The sequence below is a fragment of the Protopterus annectens genome, chromosome 3.part0, assembly GCF_019279795.1.
Source record: "Protopterus annectens isolate FY-2018-M chromosome 3.part0, PAN1.0, whole genome shotgun sequence".
Classification (NCBI taxonomy): Eukaryota; Metazoa; Chordata; order Ceratodontiformes; family Protopteridae; genus Protopterus; species Protopterus annectens.
The window spans coordinates 1,278,223,911-1,278,241,672 of record NC_056731.1 but is presented as its reverse complement, the minus strand read 5'-3'; the positions used below and the strand labels follow the sequence as shown (position 1 = coordinate 1,278,241,672).

At 36.9% G+C, this 17,762-nt stretch overlaps 1 protein-coding gene across 1 annotated transcript in view; it reads left to right on the top strand.

Moving 5' to 3' along the window:
* Nucleotides 1-17,762, top strand: part of AQP4 (aquaporin 4) — a 264,205-nt gene that overhangs the window by 207,037 nt on the left and 39,406 nt on the right. The window contains exon 3 of the mRNA XM_044065439.1: nucleotides 5,743-5,907. Within this exon, the coding sequence (XP_043921374.1) occupies nucleotides 5,743-5,907 (165 nt within the window). The remainder of the gene's footprint in view (nucleotides 1-5,742; nucleotides 5,908-17,762) is intronic.

Genomic DNA, 17,762 nt, shown 5'->3' with positions numbered 1-17,762 from the left:
CCTTACACGCTACAAGACACTGCCTTACTCAAGGCCATTGCGCGACACGCACAAGATGCACGGCCAGCAAGAAACTTTGGTGTAGGTAACAGTGTACACCTTCCATTTCTTGACTTTCCATGACTTATCTAGTGGCACACCTCTTTCCATGATCTGTGCTTGTCATCTGTCATGTTACACTGGCCTCCAATGAACTGCATTTCTTTCTACCATTCCCCCCTGTGATGTCACCTATTTCCTACTCTATTCCTCCCCCTTTTGTATCTCTTACACTACTCAGACTGTGCTCATTTGGTATGTGACTGTGAGATTCAGTATCCTAACCCTCATTTACATGAGATTGCCTACTAATGCTTAGTTACATGTCTTAGACTCTGCTTCCCTTAGCAACCACTACACGGTGGCCATGTTGGTTTTGGTCTGCTGGTCCCTGCATTGTCTTTCCATGTATTGCATGAAACCCACATTTGTGGGTTTATAACCTTCTTTTTATGGTTTTATACAGCGCAGCCCATTTGCGCGGGCTGCGCTTGGTTTAAACATCGGCATTGCCGAAAAAAATCATATTTGTAATATTTTGCATCGGGTTATCTTGCCAATGGCCACATATTTGGCCATTGGCATGCTGCCTGAATCATATGCAACCTTTTTGGAGCTGACATCGCTCCGTTAGATTTTGTAGAAATGTACTCAGTTGTGAACTGAGTACATTTCTGCAGCTAAAACGTCTCCTACATGGACTGGTTTCTGCTTCGTGGATCGCTAATATACCTCATTTGCATACCTTTCGGATGCAAGTGAGGTATTTAGCATGTCCACGCCAGTCCGTAAGAGACGTTTTAGCTGGTCTCTTACACGGAGTTTAGGGCTGTTCCTGGATCGCGAGGCTTGCATGGAGTGTTGCACGTCTCTTACACTCCGTGCAAGCCTTCGTGAATCCTGTACATAGTGCTGTTAAGTGTGGTTGATGTGGATGCCAAGATTCATCTCTTGAACTACTCTTTGTTATGTTCTTGACATCAATGTCTTTAACTCATAACACAGGAATATGATCTCACTCTGATCATAACCACCTTATTATGTGTTCTAAGACACTGATGACAAGAAATTCACCTTAACTGTTGAGCTCAGGAGGTGAATTTTGGCATCCATATTGTGAACATCAAAGAAAAGCTTACAGTCAGTAATCCGATCATAATTCTTTGTAGTACATGAAGCTTTGTCTGCTCCATGTGCTACCTATTATTGAAAAAACAGAAAGTGTAGAAGTGGGATAGTTTTTACTGACTCTGAAAGCTGGTAGAGCACTGTCAAACAGGCAGCAACAAACCTTGCAATGTATTTTCTTAAGAATACTGGACAAATCCAAAAAATATGATCAAACTTGGGGCCTTTTTTAAATATAGCTCTAATTAACTTAAAAACTTAATAGATCAGCAGGATTTCTATAAAGATGCATTTTCTGAGCAGTAAGAAACATGAAACTAATGTCTGACATTATTGACTGACTAATTCTCAGTGATATACCAGAAAATCAAACATTTAATGAGGGGCAGAGCAATGATATGAGACAAAATCAAGAACAGCTGAGAGGAACGGCAGGCAGAAATAAAGTGCTTTGTTAGAAGGTAAACAGCTTTTAAAAAGCTGTTAGACACTTTATTTTTCCTGATTTTCTGTTTATAAATGTCACAGAATGAATTTCTAACAATTTTTAGAAACTATTTTACCTTATGCCACTGCTTTTTGCTGGTCACCACTGTCCACAGTTAGACACTAGCAGGACAACTGATCTTAACTGTGCTTAAGATGTCCTTAACATTTTGTTAAACACCCCTAAATGCTGTTACGGTCCGGATTTGTATGTGGGAAGCACTAAACAAACATATTTTTTTTTCCAGTTTAGGAGTGTAATTGTGGTGCTCCATGTACTACAGAGTTGTTATGATCATGTATATTACATCCAAGATTATCTCAAATTAAAATCATGAAAGCAGTAACTGTCACAGCAGAGAAATACAGTTATATTTGATGCTGCATACAGCACCAAAGATAAAAATATGCATTTCAGATACAATGTACTTAGGTGAATCATAGGTTAAATCAAAAGGGAAAATATTAAAAGCAACGATACAAAGCAACCATAGGTATTATAGAACTACTGCTTCCAGGGGTCCTATTTTACTAAGAAAAGCATGCTGTACTAATAACTAATGAATGAGATGCACCCATCTTTATTAAGCAGTTTTACACAAAAAGTAACACTGATTCTTCGGAGGCCAATATTCTGTCAGATAATCAGTACCTGGAAAAACACTGCATGAGAAGTAGATGAGAATGTATGGAAAAAGTGTTTGCTTTTAATGTGATTCTGTCTAGTGCAGTAAATACTTTTTCACCTAAGAGTACTTTGTAGCCAGGTCTGCTGAGGAAGGTTTGAGACACAGAAAAAGTACATTTTGTTGTGCTATGTTAGCAGGTGGGGTATATGCATCTTAGGAAAGGAAACAGAATAGAAAGAAACAGATTAGCAAATGAGTTATGTGAGAGGTAATCAATGAGGTTTCAGCTCTTTCTTTTCTATTATATATCCTACTGCATGTTATACAGATGCTGTCACTTAGGCCAGATGCATAACACCAAAAATATTGTTTTGAAGATTTTCTAGCTTTTTTGCATTGTGTGCCTCATTCTGTAGTTGGGGTATACTTACATCTTTTGTCAAGCACATATAACTATTAAGAGTGAGAGGAGCCCTGATAAGGCTTTTTGTTTAGTGCTAAATGTATGTTAAATACAGTGGCCATAATGAAAGGGTGCTTTCAAGAAAAGGGCCAGTATGTTTAAATGCACACTCTCACAGCTTTCTGGCATGGTGGATAGAGGACTGAGTTCATTTTGCTTGCATCTCTACTGTACAACTGCCTTGGAAACTTGCATGAAAGATATAGTGATGTCTGCTGCCATGAGATGTAACATGCTGAGATAATGAAAAGCATTGCTGTGGTAGAATCTAGAAGAACAAAAGCTAAATTTCCAGAGCTGTTTGTGCACAGTCTCACTTTGTATGACTGATAAATATTAAGTATTTTCAGGGTTGCAGCTGGAGTTTTGCTAATTCAACATTATCCTTAGAGACTGGAATAGACCAATCAGAGACTCCCTCACTAATACCAGGTAAGTTATGGAAGGGACATCAAGGAGCCAGTCATGTAGGTATGGGAACAAACCATAACAAACGCACCATAACAATTGACACACATTTGGTGAAAGCCCTGAGCACTAAAATGATACACATGTATGTGCTCTGAGATGGTAATGACTTGTTCTGACTCTGAAGCATTGATGCCTCCTGTTCACTTGTCAGCTTTATGTGGCATACATTTTATAAAGTCCGAAAAGCACATCTAATCTTCTGCAAAACACGGAAGGATTGTCTGTACCACAACCATGCAAAATGTGTTTTTAGCATACCTTTCAACTACCTTCTTCAGAAATTATGGAACAAAGCCAAACCATAATGGTATACAAAGGCCCACAATCAGTGGCAATTTTTAAGTATTACTCCAATTCATGTAAAAAAAAAATAGAACAACATATTTTGCTTCAGCATTCATTTTCTGAATAATAATAGGTATGAAACTCCAATATCCAGCATTCCTGAGTGACTGTAATCCTCAGTGATTTACCAGAAAATCAAACATTTAACAAGGAAAAGGGTAAAAATATGAAGCAAATTCAAGGAAGTTGTGCAAACTCAGAGACAGTTGAAACCCATGGTGTTTAGGGATAAATGATTTATGTCTAAGATGAGTTTGAGGCCCTTCATCTTTTTAGCATCCAAAAGAAGCTGGAGCAGTATCTGGAGCCTTTCCCCATGAGATCTCAGACAGGACTGTTTGTTTTCTGTTTCTCTAAGAGGTTTAAGATGTGTATTCTTGCTGCTTTTCTTTGAGATGGTAAGATGTCCATCAGGAGAAAGATGGAAGTACTGGAAATGAGAAAAGAAGAAATGTGTAGCTCCTGGATATTATTGTCTTTACTGACCTGCTATGGTGATAACCTCACATGTCAACAGGTTGAGGGATAAATGACCCCTAACTGCCTTCAGAGGTCAGCCACCAGACAATGTCACAGGGCTTTTGTCACCCTCCTGTAGGACTACAACTGCTTGAGGACTTTTGAGCGCACTGGTCATAGCCTTGATCTTTCTGAAAGGATTACTGTGTTATATCCCTTAGTAGAGTTTTGTTTATTTTGTTTTTAGCCAACGGTGCTTACACCAGGTGATCAAGAGCCCTGGACTCCTAATCTGGAGCCTGTACCATAGGAGGTGTTGCCTTCTTATGACCACTGCAGATACCAAAGTATCAGGTTTCAGAGTTTCTGAACACAAACTCCATTCTAGGAGGTTGCAGCACCCTGTCCTCTTCCTTGAAAATGGGGGCCACTGTAGTTATCCTAACAATATCTGTGATAAATACAACTGTCCATGAAGTATGTTGGGAGAACCTAAAGGCCATCTGTAGAGTTTGCAATGGGGAGGACTTGTGTTCAAATGGCCAAACTCTCCACTGTCTCATCAACTCTATGATTGCCCTGAATTTGGGGTCATCAAGGTAGGCTGCACGTGAGTCAGAGTCTTCCTTATCTCATCCAAATCAGCAGTTGGAGACTTTTTGGGGGAGTCAGTATGCTTCTTCTTGCACTTGGCCTTCTTATGCACTTATGGGGAGATACACTTGGGGATAAAAATCTTGTTCTCAAAGCTGAAATAGATAAAGGAATCTGCTGCAGAGCCTAAATCCAACCATCCTGAGGAAAAAGCTGTGAGCTCTGATGGTCAGTAAAATTGCTAGGGTGTAAATTGAGACTGGCACCAGAACATGATAAGCTGAAGGGGAACACAAAACCAAAGAATCATGTTGGCTTGGTAGGTGGAGGTAAACATGTAATTAGAACTGAGGTGTGTCCCTGAACAAAGCCCAGCTGTCAAAAATACTGGCACTTTCACCAATGCTGAAAAAATAGGTACTGGAATGAACAGCAACCAAGAATGCTGCAATAAAGGAGCTAAGAGAACACTCTTCTACAATCACAGCCAAATAAGATCACTAGATGGGGAAATCCAATGGTAGACAAGTATCCAATCACAAAAAGTATAAAATAATCACAATAATCAGTAGATGTGATAAATAATGATAATGCAACAACTAAATAGAAGAAAAGGCTTTTTGAGAGAAGGTATAGCTGAAATGATTAGGTGGGCTAAATAAAAAGGTTATAATTTATGAAGCATATTGGCCTTTATTTATCATTGCTTAGAGCTACAGGTTTGGCAGAAACTTTGCTTATTGAATGAAGAGACTGATCAGTAGCTTAGAACTACATATGGCATGTCTTCAAAGTATGTTTTAAATGTACATTCAAAGTATTAATGGAATAATATTAAGGCAATATCTGGTTTTACCTAAAATTAATAGTAAAATGCTGACTGAAAAAAATATTGTGCTCATATGAAACTGTAATTGTATTTTAAGTGTGTTCATTAGGAAAATATATTTTGAATTCAGAATCTATTGCTGTGTATAAGCATATAGGTGTTACAAAATCATTTTGTACAGAATAAAGAGTAACTGATATTGCTTACTTAACTTCATATCCATTGAAAGTGGATACATATGTTATGCCAATACCTGTGCTAATACTGATGTTTATTCTGTAATGCTTCCTCTTTTATAGATAAACTCCCAACTTTCTCCAGGTCATGGATTGTTGATTGAAATGCTTATTACATTCCAGTTAGTTTTCACGATTTTTGCTTCCTGTGATGAGAAACGCCATGATCGCAGTGGTTCTGCGGCTTTAGCCATAGGATTTTCGGTTACTATTGGCCACCTTTTTGCAGTAAGTAGAATTTAACTTTTGGAACAAATCAAATATCGAATGTAGCAGCATTGTAAATGTTGGTACCAACAAAAAAATGGCTTATGAAGCCACCAAGCAAATACCATGAAAGTAATATTTACAAAGCTAGGTAGTAACTTTAGGAAAAAGAACTTTGAATGGAGTATTGTTTTAGTTCTTGGTCATAAAATGGACAGTAACTCAAAAGGTTATTCAGCAGTTTAATGGAAGTCTAAGTTAGTGGGTAGAAGGCAAAATGTATCTTAATTTCCTGTACTGTTGAAATCATTTGGCGTATAGAGATGGGTGTGCACCGTATCTAGGTGTATCCTAAAATCAGGGAAGTTAAAAAGGCATTTAAACAGGTCAAATCATAAATAGAAAGAACTGAGCTGCTTCAGCTGGGGTGCCAGTAGGCAAAGGCATACAACAAAAACTTGTGTAAAGTCATACTATGTATGCCATCAACCTTCCAGGTTACGAAGTGATTTTTCTCTGTTAAGTTATCACTCTCCATGCTGGATATTTCTGTAACTGTTTATTTTCTTCATTCTACAAATACCTCTGCCTTTTCTTGTCTTATTTTTATCACTTTTGCTTCTGCCTCCCATGCTATACACACAAGTTGCAGCCAGTTTCTATAGCGACCTTGTGAACAGTCCCCTTAGTCCTTAGTCTGTTATGTATTCTTCCCCTCTCCTCCCCGCCTTCTGTCCATCTTTGCCGCTTCATAGTCTCCATTCCTGACCATGTATCCTTTCTATATATCTCTTCCATTAGCTCTGATCCGCTGAACTCTTCTAGTTTACTTTTGTGCCTCTTCTTTTTCTGTCCTTCTTTCCTCTCTAATTTATTCCATTTTCTGCATGCAGTCTCTGTCTTCATCCACACTTTCAGTGGTATTTTCCTATAGATTTATGATGTTTCTCATTTTTTGGCTTATCAATTAAATCCTTCCTCCTGTGATCCCCATCACCACCTTTCATTACTTTGCTCTCCTCTCTTCTCACATCCATTGCCCCTTTTTTCCTCTGCCTCTGTCTTTCTCTCACCTCTATATGCTTGTACATAAACTATGCACCTATATTCTTCAAACAAAACTATAATATCTTCACATGGGTATTAATCTGCTTGCATTTTTATAAGGTAGTATTTCCAGAATCAATAATGCTTTATATTTGGTTGTCCTCTTTGTAATATTGAAGTTATTCATAAAAGAGCACCAAAGAATCCAAACAGAGGATTTTGTATTACAGTTTATGACAGTATTAGAGATCAGGCACATAATAATCAGAAATAATCTTGAGTTTCACTACTAGCCTGTACTTTGTTTAATTTTTCAGTAGCCTGTGTCCAACATTGCTGATCTGATTGGTTACATTTTTTAAGTATCTGGGGCACTTATTAATACATTTTGATTGTAGCACAATTTTCTTTTGGCAACTTTTTCATACTGTTGAAAATTAGTCTGATTTGCATATTCTCAGAAGGTGCTAGAATCTGTGAAACACTCATAACATAAATAAACACAGAAGATTAATAGTAAACAGAGTGTGCTAAGGTAAATGGTTACAAATAAAGGACCGTAGCTGTTAATACCAGGGATATTCCTTTCTTGCAGCTATAAGTGACATTGCAGAAGGTCCTGTAGGAAAAGTATGCCTGTTTGCTTCTGACTCAAAGACATGCTACAAAACTGATACAAAATGATAGAAAGGATGAAAATGAATGTATCATGATTAGGGGAATGGCCTAAAACATAACAGCTTAAATCTAATAGAAAGCCCAGAAAGGCGAATACACCTGGATGGGAAAGTAGTACCAATAACAACACTAGAAAGATGTTTGAGGAAGTCATATCAGTAAATGTAAAAGTAACCAGGCAGTGGGACAAAGTGACAAAGAAGATGAGCAGGATGCTAGGTTGAGACATGGAAGAATCAGCATAACCAACAGAAAACAAAAATTAGCATTCATCTTTATGGACTGTTGGTGAGGTCCCCATTCATCTTTATGGACTGTTGGTGAGGTCCCACTTAGAGTTGTTTATGGACTGTTAATGAGGTCCCATTTATCTTTATGGACTGCTGGTGAGGTCCCCATTCATCTTTATGGGCTGTTGGGGAGATCCCATTTAGAGCATCATGTGTAGTTTTGAAGATCTCACCTTTCTGCAGATACAATCAGGATACAGCTAGTTCAGAGGAGGACAAGAAAAATGCTGCACTGTCTTCTCTGGAGGCCATATACAGACATGCTAGAGAAGTTTAATACATTCTTGAATACAAAATGCAGGGATATAATATCAACATTTAAATTCATCAAGGCAATCCATACAGCAGAACTGGATACATTCTTTAAAGATATATACAAAAATAAGAACACAGTTGAATGATATATCACATTATAGTACATTTGTATAATAACAGAAAGAGACAGTACATTTGTCAATTCTGCCCTTTAAGGGCACTCTGCATTCTACCTCCTTTTAGTCCCTGTCTTTCCTTTCACACTTTCTTCATCTTTTGTATTCCCTCTTGAACATGTCTGGATTCTCTTTCCAGCATCCTGTTGTCCTTTATGTATTCAGATTCGAAAACAGAATGGACTTAGTTACTGGAATGATGACTCCATAATGAACAGGCTATCGTTCAAAATGGTTCTCTTTGAAGGTCAGAATTAGAGCTTCAGCAGGACAAAATGATAAATGAAAATGTGATGGTTTCCTGCTTTGTACCTGGATCAATGTAAGACCCTTTTTCTTAACTTATTGTGTTCAAAGGTAACATAGAATTACAAGCAATGTGATTCTACATTGTATTAGGCATTTTATTTCTGTCCCATATAAGCAAGATGTGATTAACTGTCTTTCGGCTTTTCCCGGTTAGGGGTCGCCACAGCGGAACTCCGGTCCACTAATGATTGGCAGTTGATTTTTACGTGCTGGCTTGCCGGGCCTAATGCACAACCTTCAATGAAGGAACGCCTATTCATGCATGTCGACACACAGAAGACGCTCTAACTGAGAATCGAAAGGGGCAACGTCTAACTGTGAGGCGACAACGCTACCGCAGCACCACCTTCGCAGCTATAAGCAAGATGTGATTAATCATAGTAAATCCATTTTACAACCACAAGACTATTGGAAATGTTATTTTCAAGCAGTTGTGTGCATTGCATTCTAATTGGCAAAAATATATATAAAATATATATTCTCATCCTGTGTCCAGGACAGGGAAGTGTATCTGAGTGAATTTATTGCACAGTCACTATAAGGGAAATTTTGTCAAAACAAAGGTGGTTTTGGAACTCTGAATGTGAAAAACATATCCACAATATGCAGTTCAGCATGTGAAATAAATATTGCAGAGAGCAGCTGTAGGAAATCACAGAAAGCAGCATTTCCCTGTAAATTTTAGAGATCATGAGTGCTGGGGGTATGAGTTGTGCAGTACTTACACTAGGGTGAGGCCCAAGTGATCTGATGGAAGCTTAAGTGAGTAATTTTCCTAAATACAAAGTGTTAAAACATGCAATATACATGGAGAAGGTTTTGAGTATGACTCTTCAGCAGATGTTAAACAGTACATTCACATGAAAAGTTCAGCAAATCACAGTACTGCAGCAGTTAAGCAGGCAATGCAGTACACTGCAATCCTGCTGGCTTAATACTTTATTTATTTATTTATTTATTTTTTTATTTGATAACTGGGTAGGTAGACTGGTCCAAAGACCCTTTACAGCTCCGACCCATACTTTCTGATGTATTTAGCTATAGTTCAGAATCTATTATGTAAATATGTAATCAGTGTATATTTTCTTTCTCTGTTTCTTAAGACAATGCCTCCTCCTCATGTACTCGCTGACAGTTTTTGAATAATTTTAAACACAAACGTGTGCCATCATTTGTGCCTAGGACATGTTTAGCCAGTACATTAGCTTGTCTACCTGTATGTATGTCTTGTCAATATTCAGAAATTATTTCTTTAAGACATCTATTTGTCTTACCCACATAAAAGTCCAGACATTGTGTGAAGTTGTCTTAATAAACAATATTCTCTATAGTGCTTGCATAGCAGGCAAATGTATGTATCTGATTACTAACTGGGTACTGGAGATGTATGTCTGTAGTTATCATGTTACAGAACTGACAGTTATAACAGGGGAAAGTAGCTTTCTTACCAAACTACATTGATTTGATGATGGAAAAATATTTATAACATATATGTTGCTTAAGATTATGCCCTCTCTGCTAACACTGGCCACGTTGTCTTAATGTTCTAAAAACCTGTGCAGATATCCTGTTATGCATCATTACATAGTTAACTCCACTATCAGTATTTACAGCCTTTATAAAAGGGTATTTCCTTTGGGCCAGTAGATTAACTACTCAAGACGATGGGTTTCTTTAAATTAATGTCTAAAGTTTTTTAATAAGAAGATACAGAGAAGAAATGTACATGAATAAAGACTGAGTGATATATAACATAACTGGAAATGGTGAATCTTTTTTTTCTGCCTCATTAGCTACACATAGGCAATTTTATGGTAGTCAGTACTGAAACAGGAGTTAAATATGTAGAATGATATATAACAGAAGATCCAAAAAGTAAGTTGGACAGGGACCCAGTGTTTGAGGAAGTGCTGCAGGTTGTGGCTGAGGACAGAAGACTGTAGTGGAAACCAAAAAAAAAAACGAAAAACAAAAAAAGAGTGTCCTAGAATGATATTATTTACAGTTTCTATAGATAAGACTTACATTGGCACTGCAATTTTGTGTACAGTTTGAGTTTTCCCAGATTTTATTTAAATGCCAAGATTTACATATTTATTTCCCATCTGAAATAACATTGTTTCAAGGTGCAGTATTTCTTAAGTTATATTAAAATACTCAAAAACTGCACATTATGTTACAAACCTTAAGAACTGCTGCAATGCTGAGCCTACAATGGAAAATACAATCCATGCATAGAATGGTGGCCATATTGGGTCTGATCTAGAGATGTTAATTTCTCTGTCTTTCCTGTTTCATTGGCTTAAAGAAAATGTAGTGGTATGCCAGAAATCCACTGGAGTTCAGGATCTGAGATAGCGTATTTTTGTAACAGAAATAATGTACCAAAGAAATCAAATGTACATTTTACCTGGATGGCCGGGGAAGTGGCTTTCCTCCATTTTAGCTATGAAATAGAACATTGAGGTAGCAATATTTGATTTTATAAATAGATAAGGATAGTTAGATAGATGCAGGTATAGCTATAACTATAGCTGCAGATATAGACATGCACATATTATTATGGGCAGTTCAGTCGTATCTTGACTGATGTTAAATGTAGATATAAGAACATATATTCTGTATTTTCTGTCATTCCTCTGCTTCTTTGTTCATTGAGATCAGATCATTACTAATAACGGCCAAGAGACACGATCACCTATTCAGTTATCAAATAGTAAGTAAATAAATAAATATGTAAAACTCTTCATAAGTGTCTCCATGAAGGCTCAACAGGATGAAAAAACAGCAGTCGAACCTTCAACTCAACTAAGTTGTTTAAAGGGATTTATATATGTATATATATATATATATATATATATATATATATATATATATATATTTTTTTTTTTTTTTTTTTTGCAGAAACAAGTTTCCCTGCAGCACTATGTGAGAAAATTCACCTCCCCAACCCACAAATATAAAGAAAAGAGTAAAGACCACACACAATGAATCAGCACCAGTGAACACATAAAAATTGCACCAGCTCTAATTTTCTTTGAAAGTTTAGCATAGATAACAATAAACTGAGAAGATACAGGTTCTTCTAGGTTCATACATTTGAACATCTTAGCCCTGGAATTCTGGACAAATCCAAAAATCATGGGGAGATAAAGACCCAAAATCAGGGGCAGATTTTAAACACTGCTTTTACAGTTTTAGATAGTTTCTAGAATAACAGGTTTTACATTATCTTGCATTATCTGGAGGATATGAAGTTTGAAACTCATTTTTAAATTATTTAGTGGCTGCAGTCCTCAGTGAGTTACCAAATACCACATATTTTATGAAAAACAGACCAAAAATCTGAACATTCTGCAAAATTCTGAACAGTTGAGGGGTATGGATGTAACTCATTAATCAGTATGGTAAATATTGACATATGAGTGAAGCAAAAAGGCAGTCTGTATTGATATGCTGCCAAACAATGAGGCATTAAACTAAGGCCCTTCTTATCATATTGTGGGTGCTGCTACCTTTCTTGACTCCCTAACCGTAGCTAGTATAAAACTGATGAGGTTTCATATTATTGAGTAGAATACTCCAGCCTGCATATTTTTTGTCCTTGCTCTTCATACAGAATTACTGCAGGCATGTTTACTATCTGGGTATCATTAGCTATTCAAAATTTTTAGGAGCTTTTTTCTCTGAGATTAAACAGTCATGGAGTTAGTATATGTTAAATAAGAGATTGTGGGTGGCAGCCCTCCAACATGGAGCATGCAAAGGAACTTGCCCCCATAAAAATTATTTTGTTTTTCATCCTGTTGAAACTAGTTTGCTTCACCTTATTGAATCTTCCACTGGACTCATCTCAATAAAACTTACTGGAACCTTCTTGAAAGAATCAAAGACAGTATCTGAAAGCAGCACTACCTGAGTGTCATTGCCAGTTATACAATAACCGCTCATTACTATTCAAAAACAAGCATGCTGATAGGATAGCCCAACCAGGGTGCCCATTGCAAATTGAGCATATGACAATAGCAAAACGTCCTGAAGTGCTGAAGTACCAATGAGCAGCCAGACTTTATGTTGCTATATGCTGGGGGACAGCAAAATGCGAGAAAAAGTCAGATATGTTCTGCAAAACTAATGAAACAGAAACATACCTGGTTTTCCATGTATTTCTGCACTGTCTCTTGTAGATTCCCAATTTTTTTTTAAAACATTAAAAAAAAACAGCAACAGAGATTTTCTTTTTGCTGTAGCTTCTCCTTCACTGCAGTGATGCACTCTGCAAGCTTGGGAACTCAAGTTTCATGCGTATGCATAGTACATCAGCCTACAGAAGACAACAGGGTGAAAGACTGACGTGCCATTATACAAAGACATTATTTAAGAAAGGTAAGCAATTTCTTTCTAAAATAATGTCATCATATTATAGCAATAATCCACTCCTGGTTTTGGGAATATAAGAATTTATCCACAGTTGGCTTTGTTTGATCACTTGGGCTTTGCCCTCATGATCAAATCACAACAACCGTGGGTAAATCATGATATAGTCATGCGCAGTTGTGGATTATTACTTAACTATTCCTTTCTATGAAGTTAGTGAATATTATTCCAGGCTGGGTATGGCTGAGTGTGTGGTCAGTATTGGACAGTAAAGGGTGCATGACTATTTACTGATTAGAGGTATAATGAAAGTCATAATACTGAATGCAAAATCCTGAAATATCGAAATATTGAAACTTTACAATAGTGAACTGACCAGAACACAGCCAGTCAACAAGCAGTATCACTCTTGTCAGTAAAACTCAGAACCAAGTACTAAAATGGGTTCTGTGGGGGGCAAGTCCAGCTCTCTACACATGTAGGGAGAAGGTACTTTGATTTCAACATTTTAAAATGTCAATATTTTGACATTTCAACATTGTACATTCAGTATTAAGAATTTTAGTATGTTTCTTTACATTAGGTTGACATGGACATCACTGCAGAACTTCACTACCAGTTTTTAACACTGTATTTATAACTCACCTTTGAATAAAGTATTATATGAACACAGATTATCATTTATATCATTTCTATCAAACGTAATCACAAAATGTAGAAGTGGTCACGCTACCATGTACATGGAATAATATGTATAACAATATAAAAAATAAATACATTTAGGAATTAGATGGTCATTTTTCATTGTTTGACTATGTTCTTTCATTTTGAAATCTGCTCAGATGCATTCTTTGGTAATTGGCCACTTCACTGAATATTTTGGGGCTTCCATAGACTAGACACAATGTACAGTGTTTGACTCTCACCTTAGGGAAGGAAACTGACTCAGGTTAGAATGGCCTATTATGAAAGCAAGCCTAGCAATTAGTTATCAAATCACAAATTAAAGGCAGCATGGTTGCTTAGTGCAATTCAACCCAACTGTGTCCCTATCAGACACATAGGGGCCAGTCCCAGGGGAATTTCTGATTTCCCATCCATTGGTCAAGGTTACATGTAAGTAGGGTTAGGGATGAACTCTGCTTTACATGGATAGGGAGCCTGTTCCACAGCATGGGGATCCTCTGAGACACATCTGTCTTGCTAACATGTCTTATTTATGCCACAAGCAAATCTTAAATCCTTGGATTTAGTGGTTCTGATACTGTTCATTTTGTAGATGTGCAAAAGGTGCATCAGAGCTGGATCCAGGGATGTCTTATATGTTATGCATAGATCATCCATCAGTAACCTGTAGGAGACTGAGTGTAGAGATTGGGCTTTAAGGCAATCTGTGTATTCTCCTGGTAAAGAACATTTGTGGTCATTCCAGATGTTGCACATGTCTGGTCAGGTACATGCCAAAGGGGGCATTATACCAAATGATGGGTCTGATAAAAGCCAAATGAAGAGGCACTATGACTTCATTGGACCTAGATACCATGCCTTTATTTATGAGCTGGGTGATATAGAATGATTTTCTTACTACATTGGCCACATGTTGGTGAAAAGCCAAATTACTTTGTACATATGATCTCTGATGCCTAACTATTGGGTTAACTCTTAAGGGTGTCGCATTGATGCAGTAATTAGCCTGGGTGGCAGTTTTTTCCAAAAAGCACTATAATGAATTTCTTGGCATTGAGTTTTTAGTTTGGGACTTTGGTGCTAGTCATTTATCTGTGTTAGATGTTCTTGTAAGTTGTTTATGCCATGGCAGGAATCTATGATAGCTCCAAATTTGCAGTCACCTGTGAATGTGGACAGCCAATGGCCCCTGACATTGGGCATTGCCCCCAGGAAGTAAATGCCAAGTGGGAGCAGTCCCAGCATGGAGCCCTGAGGTACTCTACTGGTGACAAGTCTCTTAGTGGAGGTGGTTTCACCAATCCTGACTTCCTGAGTCCTGTCTATGAACCATCTGGCAATCCAGTGAGTTATATAGGGGTTTATGCCCAGTTCAGTAAGGTTTGTCAACTATACCCAAGTTGGGTATTATATTGAATGCCTTGACCAGGACAAGGTAAGCAGTATGCACTGATTATCCCTCATCAATTGGCTTGGTGACCTTCTTAAACCAGAGTTTGGTAGGCATGACCTTCCCTTGACAAACCAAGCTGGGTTGGGTCCAGTGTCTCCAAGTCACCTGTGTCTTTTTTCATCATTTCCATGATAAATAGGTTATTACTAGGCTAATAATCCCAATGGACCCCTTTTAAGCCTAGTTATGCTTCCTAAAGGTGAGAATCCATCCTTGTACCTTCTGTCTATAAGGTAAACACCTCAGCCATTATGCCAACCCCCAGTTTATTCCATTTAAAAGGAGAGATGTTAGCTTTAGTGTGACAGACGTGATCAAATTGAAGTGGAGGTGAACTAAAGTGTTTTTTATCTTTTTATCTCTCAAGCCAGTGAAGTGCATATTAACTAACATAGGAAATTGCTCAACATGAAGAGCTATATTGTTTATTATGACATTCAAATTGTTTAAGAACGATTGCCAAATAAGAAGCTCAGTAAATATGTTCCCTTTCTTTAATAAAAAAGTATAGAACAAGTATCTTTTTACTCCTTGTCACCACTGTCTGTCTGTAATTATCTCCCCCAACGGCCAATTGAACAGGTTTTTCCCCATCTCCTGGGTGAGAGTCAGCCAGGAGGTGCCTTCAATGAAATAGCCATCAGATGTGCTTTTTTGTTCCTCCCATTGTTATTGCAAGCACCTATTAAGGTGTAAGAGGTGTAAGGCAAGGACATGCAATGGGATGAGGGTGAAGGATGTCCTCCCACTTTTGCAAGGGGCATTTCCTCCAGACATCCATACCCCACTGTAGAGGCATGAAAACTGAGCTTTCTTTGGTCTCCACCAATATGTTAGTACCACCCAGTGCACACCTGAGTGTGTGCAACTCCCCCCCCCCACAGAAGAGGTAATTGTGACATGCCCCATTAGTCCTCCCCGCCCTACCTGGCTTCTCCAGTGGTACTGCTACTAGTCAAACCTTGGCTAAATGGGATACAGTTGGGACTCCATCCCATGTGACACAGGGCTGATCTATAGAAGTAATTTGAAATAAGATGGTAACAAGGTAAATGCTTTTAATTTTTGTCAAGAAAGTGAATGGATAAAAATGAGCAACCTAAATTCAATTTTAGGCAACAACAAATTAATCCATAACAGGGTGTAGGATGGACCAGCTTATAATAATCCAGAGTAGATCAAAACTTAATAATCTTCGAAGGAAGATGACATAACTAGAGGTTATATAATCCTAGATCACCTTTAATTTTTGAGTCAGAAATTGGTCAAACTGATCCTTGGGGGGGGAGGGGTTATTTTTACAAAGGGGTTAATAACATTTTTCTAAACTTATTTAAAACAATCTACTGAATATGCACAATTGCACTGTCAAAAAAGTAAAAGATTTGGGGAAAACATTATTTTTTATTATTAATGATTTCTCTAGTAAGTTAAACTTGAGTTTAGACCATGACCTGAGCACACTTTTTACTTTATTTATTGAGTAACTCAAGTTGAAATGAGTAAGCAAAACTTAGTCTGGCTTATGATTTGCCAGTAAGTGTTTAAGTTTATCAAGAGATGCATTGATGTTAGGAACTATAGCACTATAGTCTAAAATATTTTATGATCTATATGGAAACAGTGCTGATTTTATAACATTTCATTTATATTTGGATTATTAGGATAAAATAAAATGTTATCTGCAAAAGACATGATGTTAATATTTTTTGTTGTACCAAAACTTATATCCATATGTTTTAAATCTGGAATAATGCATTAAAATCATTTCAAGAGATAAAATAAATAAATAATATTATAAGATGCATCCTTATCTAATAGCGCTAATATAATGTTTAAGTAATTCCTTTAGAAAGGGAACATGAGCTCAATCAAATGTATTACCTAGCATCTAATGCAAATGCAGTCATCAGTATATATGATTTTTTATTATGATATAAGCTTACTTATAGTTTGATATTGTTGACTTGTATTTGCTTCCCTTCCATAAGTTTTGCTAATTGTGACACCTTTGGGATTGTGTACTTAGGGTTGTGCGACCATTGTGATGCATTTTATATAGGAAAGTCGGAAAGAAAGTTAAAAATAGAATATATGAGCATTATTATGAGATTAAAACAAAATGTACTAATAATGCTTTATATAGGCATAAATTAAGTTGCCAGGAAGCAAAATTTAGCTTCTTTGTTCTGGAAGTGGTGGAAAAAGAGTTAAGGGGTGGCCCATGGGAAACCTCAATTGAATATAAAGAGTTATTGTGGCAGCTTTCCCTGGATGCAAATAAGTTTCCAGGTCTAAATGATGCTATCACATTAGCGCCTGTTTTAAAGCTGAGATCAGCAAAGCTTTAGTCCTTTTTAAGTATTATCAGTCTATTTATATATGAATGTGAAATATTTTTTACAGTTTTTATTTTAAATTATGTATTATATGTCTGAAACGTAGCAAGAATTTTGCCAGAATGATTTTTAATGAATAAATTTGTTTTTTTATTTAAGATGTTTTTACTAACTGATTCAAGTATTAAAGTATTAAATTATTATATTGTTTTATGTTCGAGAATTGAGTATTTCTATGTGTTTTAAAATGTATTTGACAATTTAA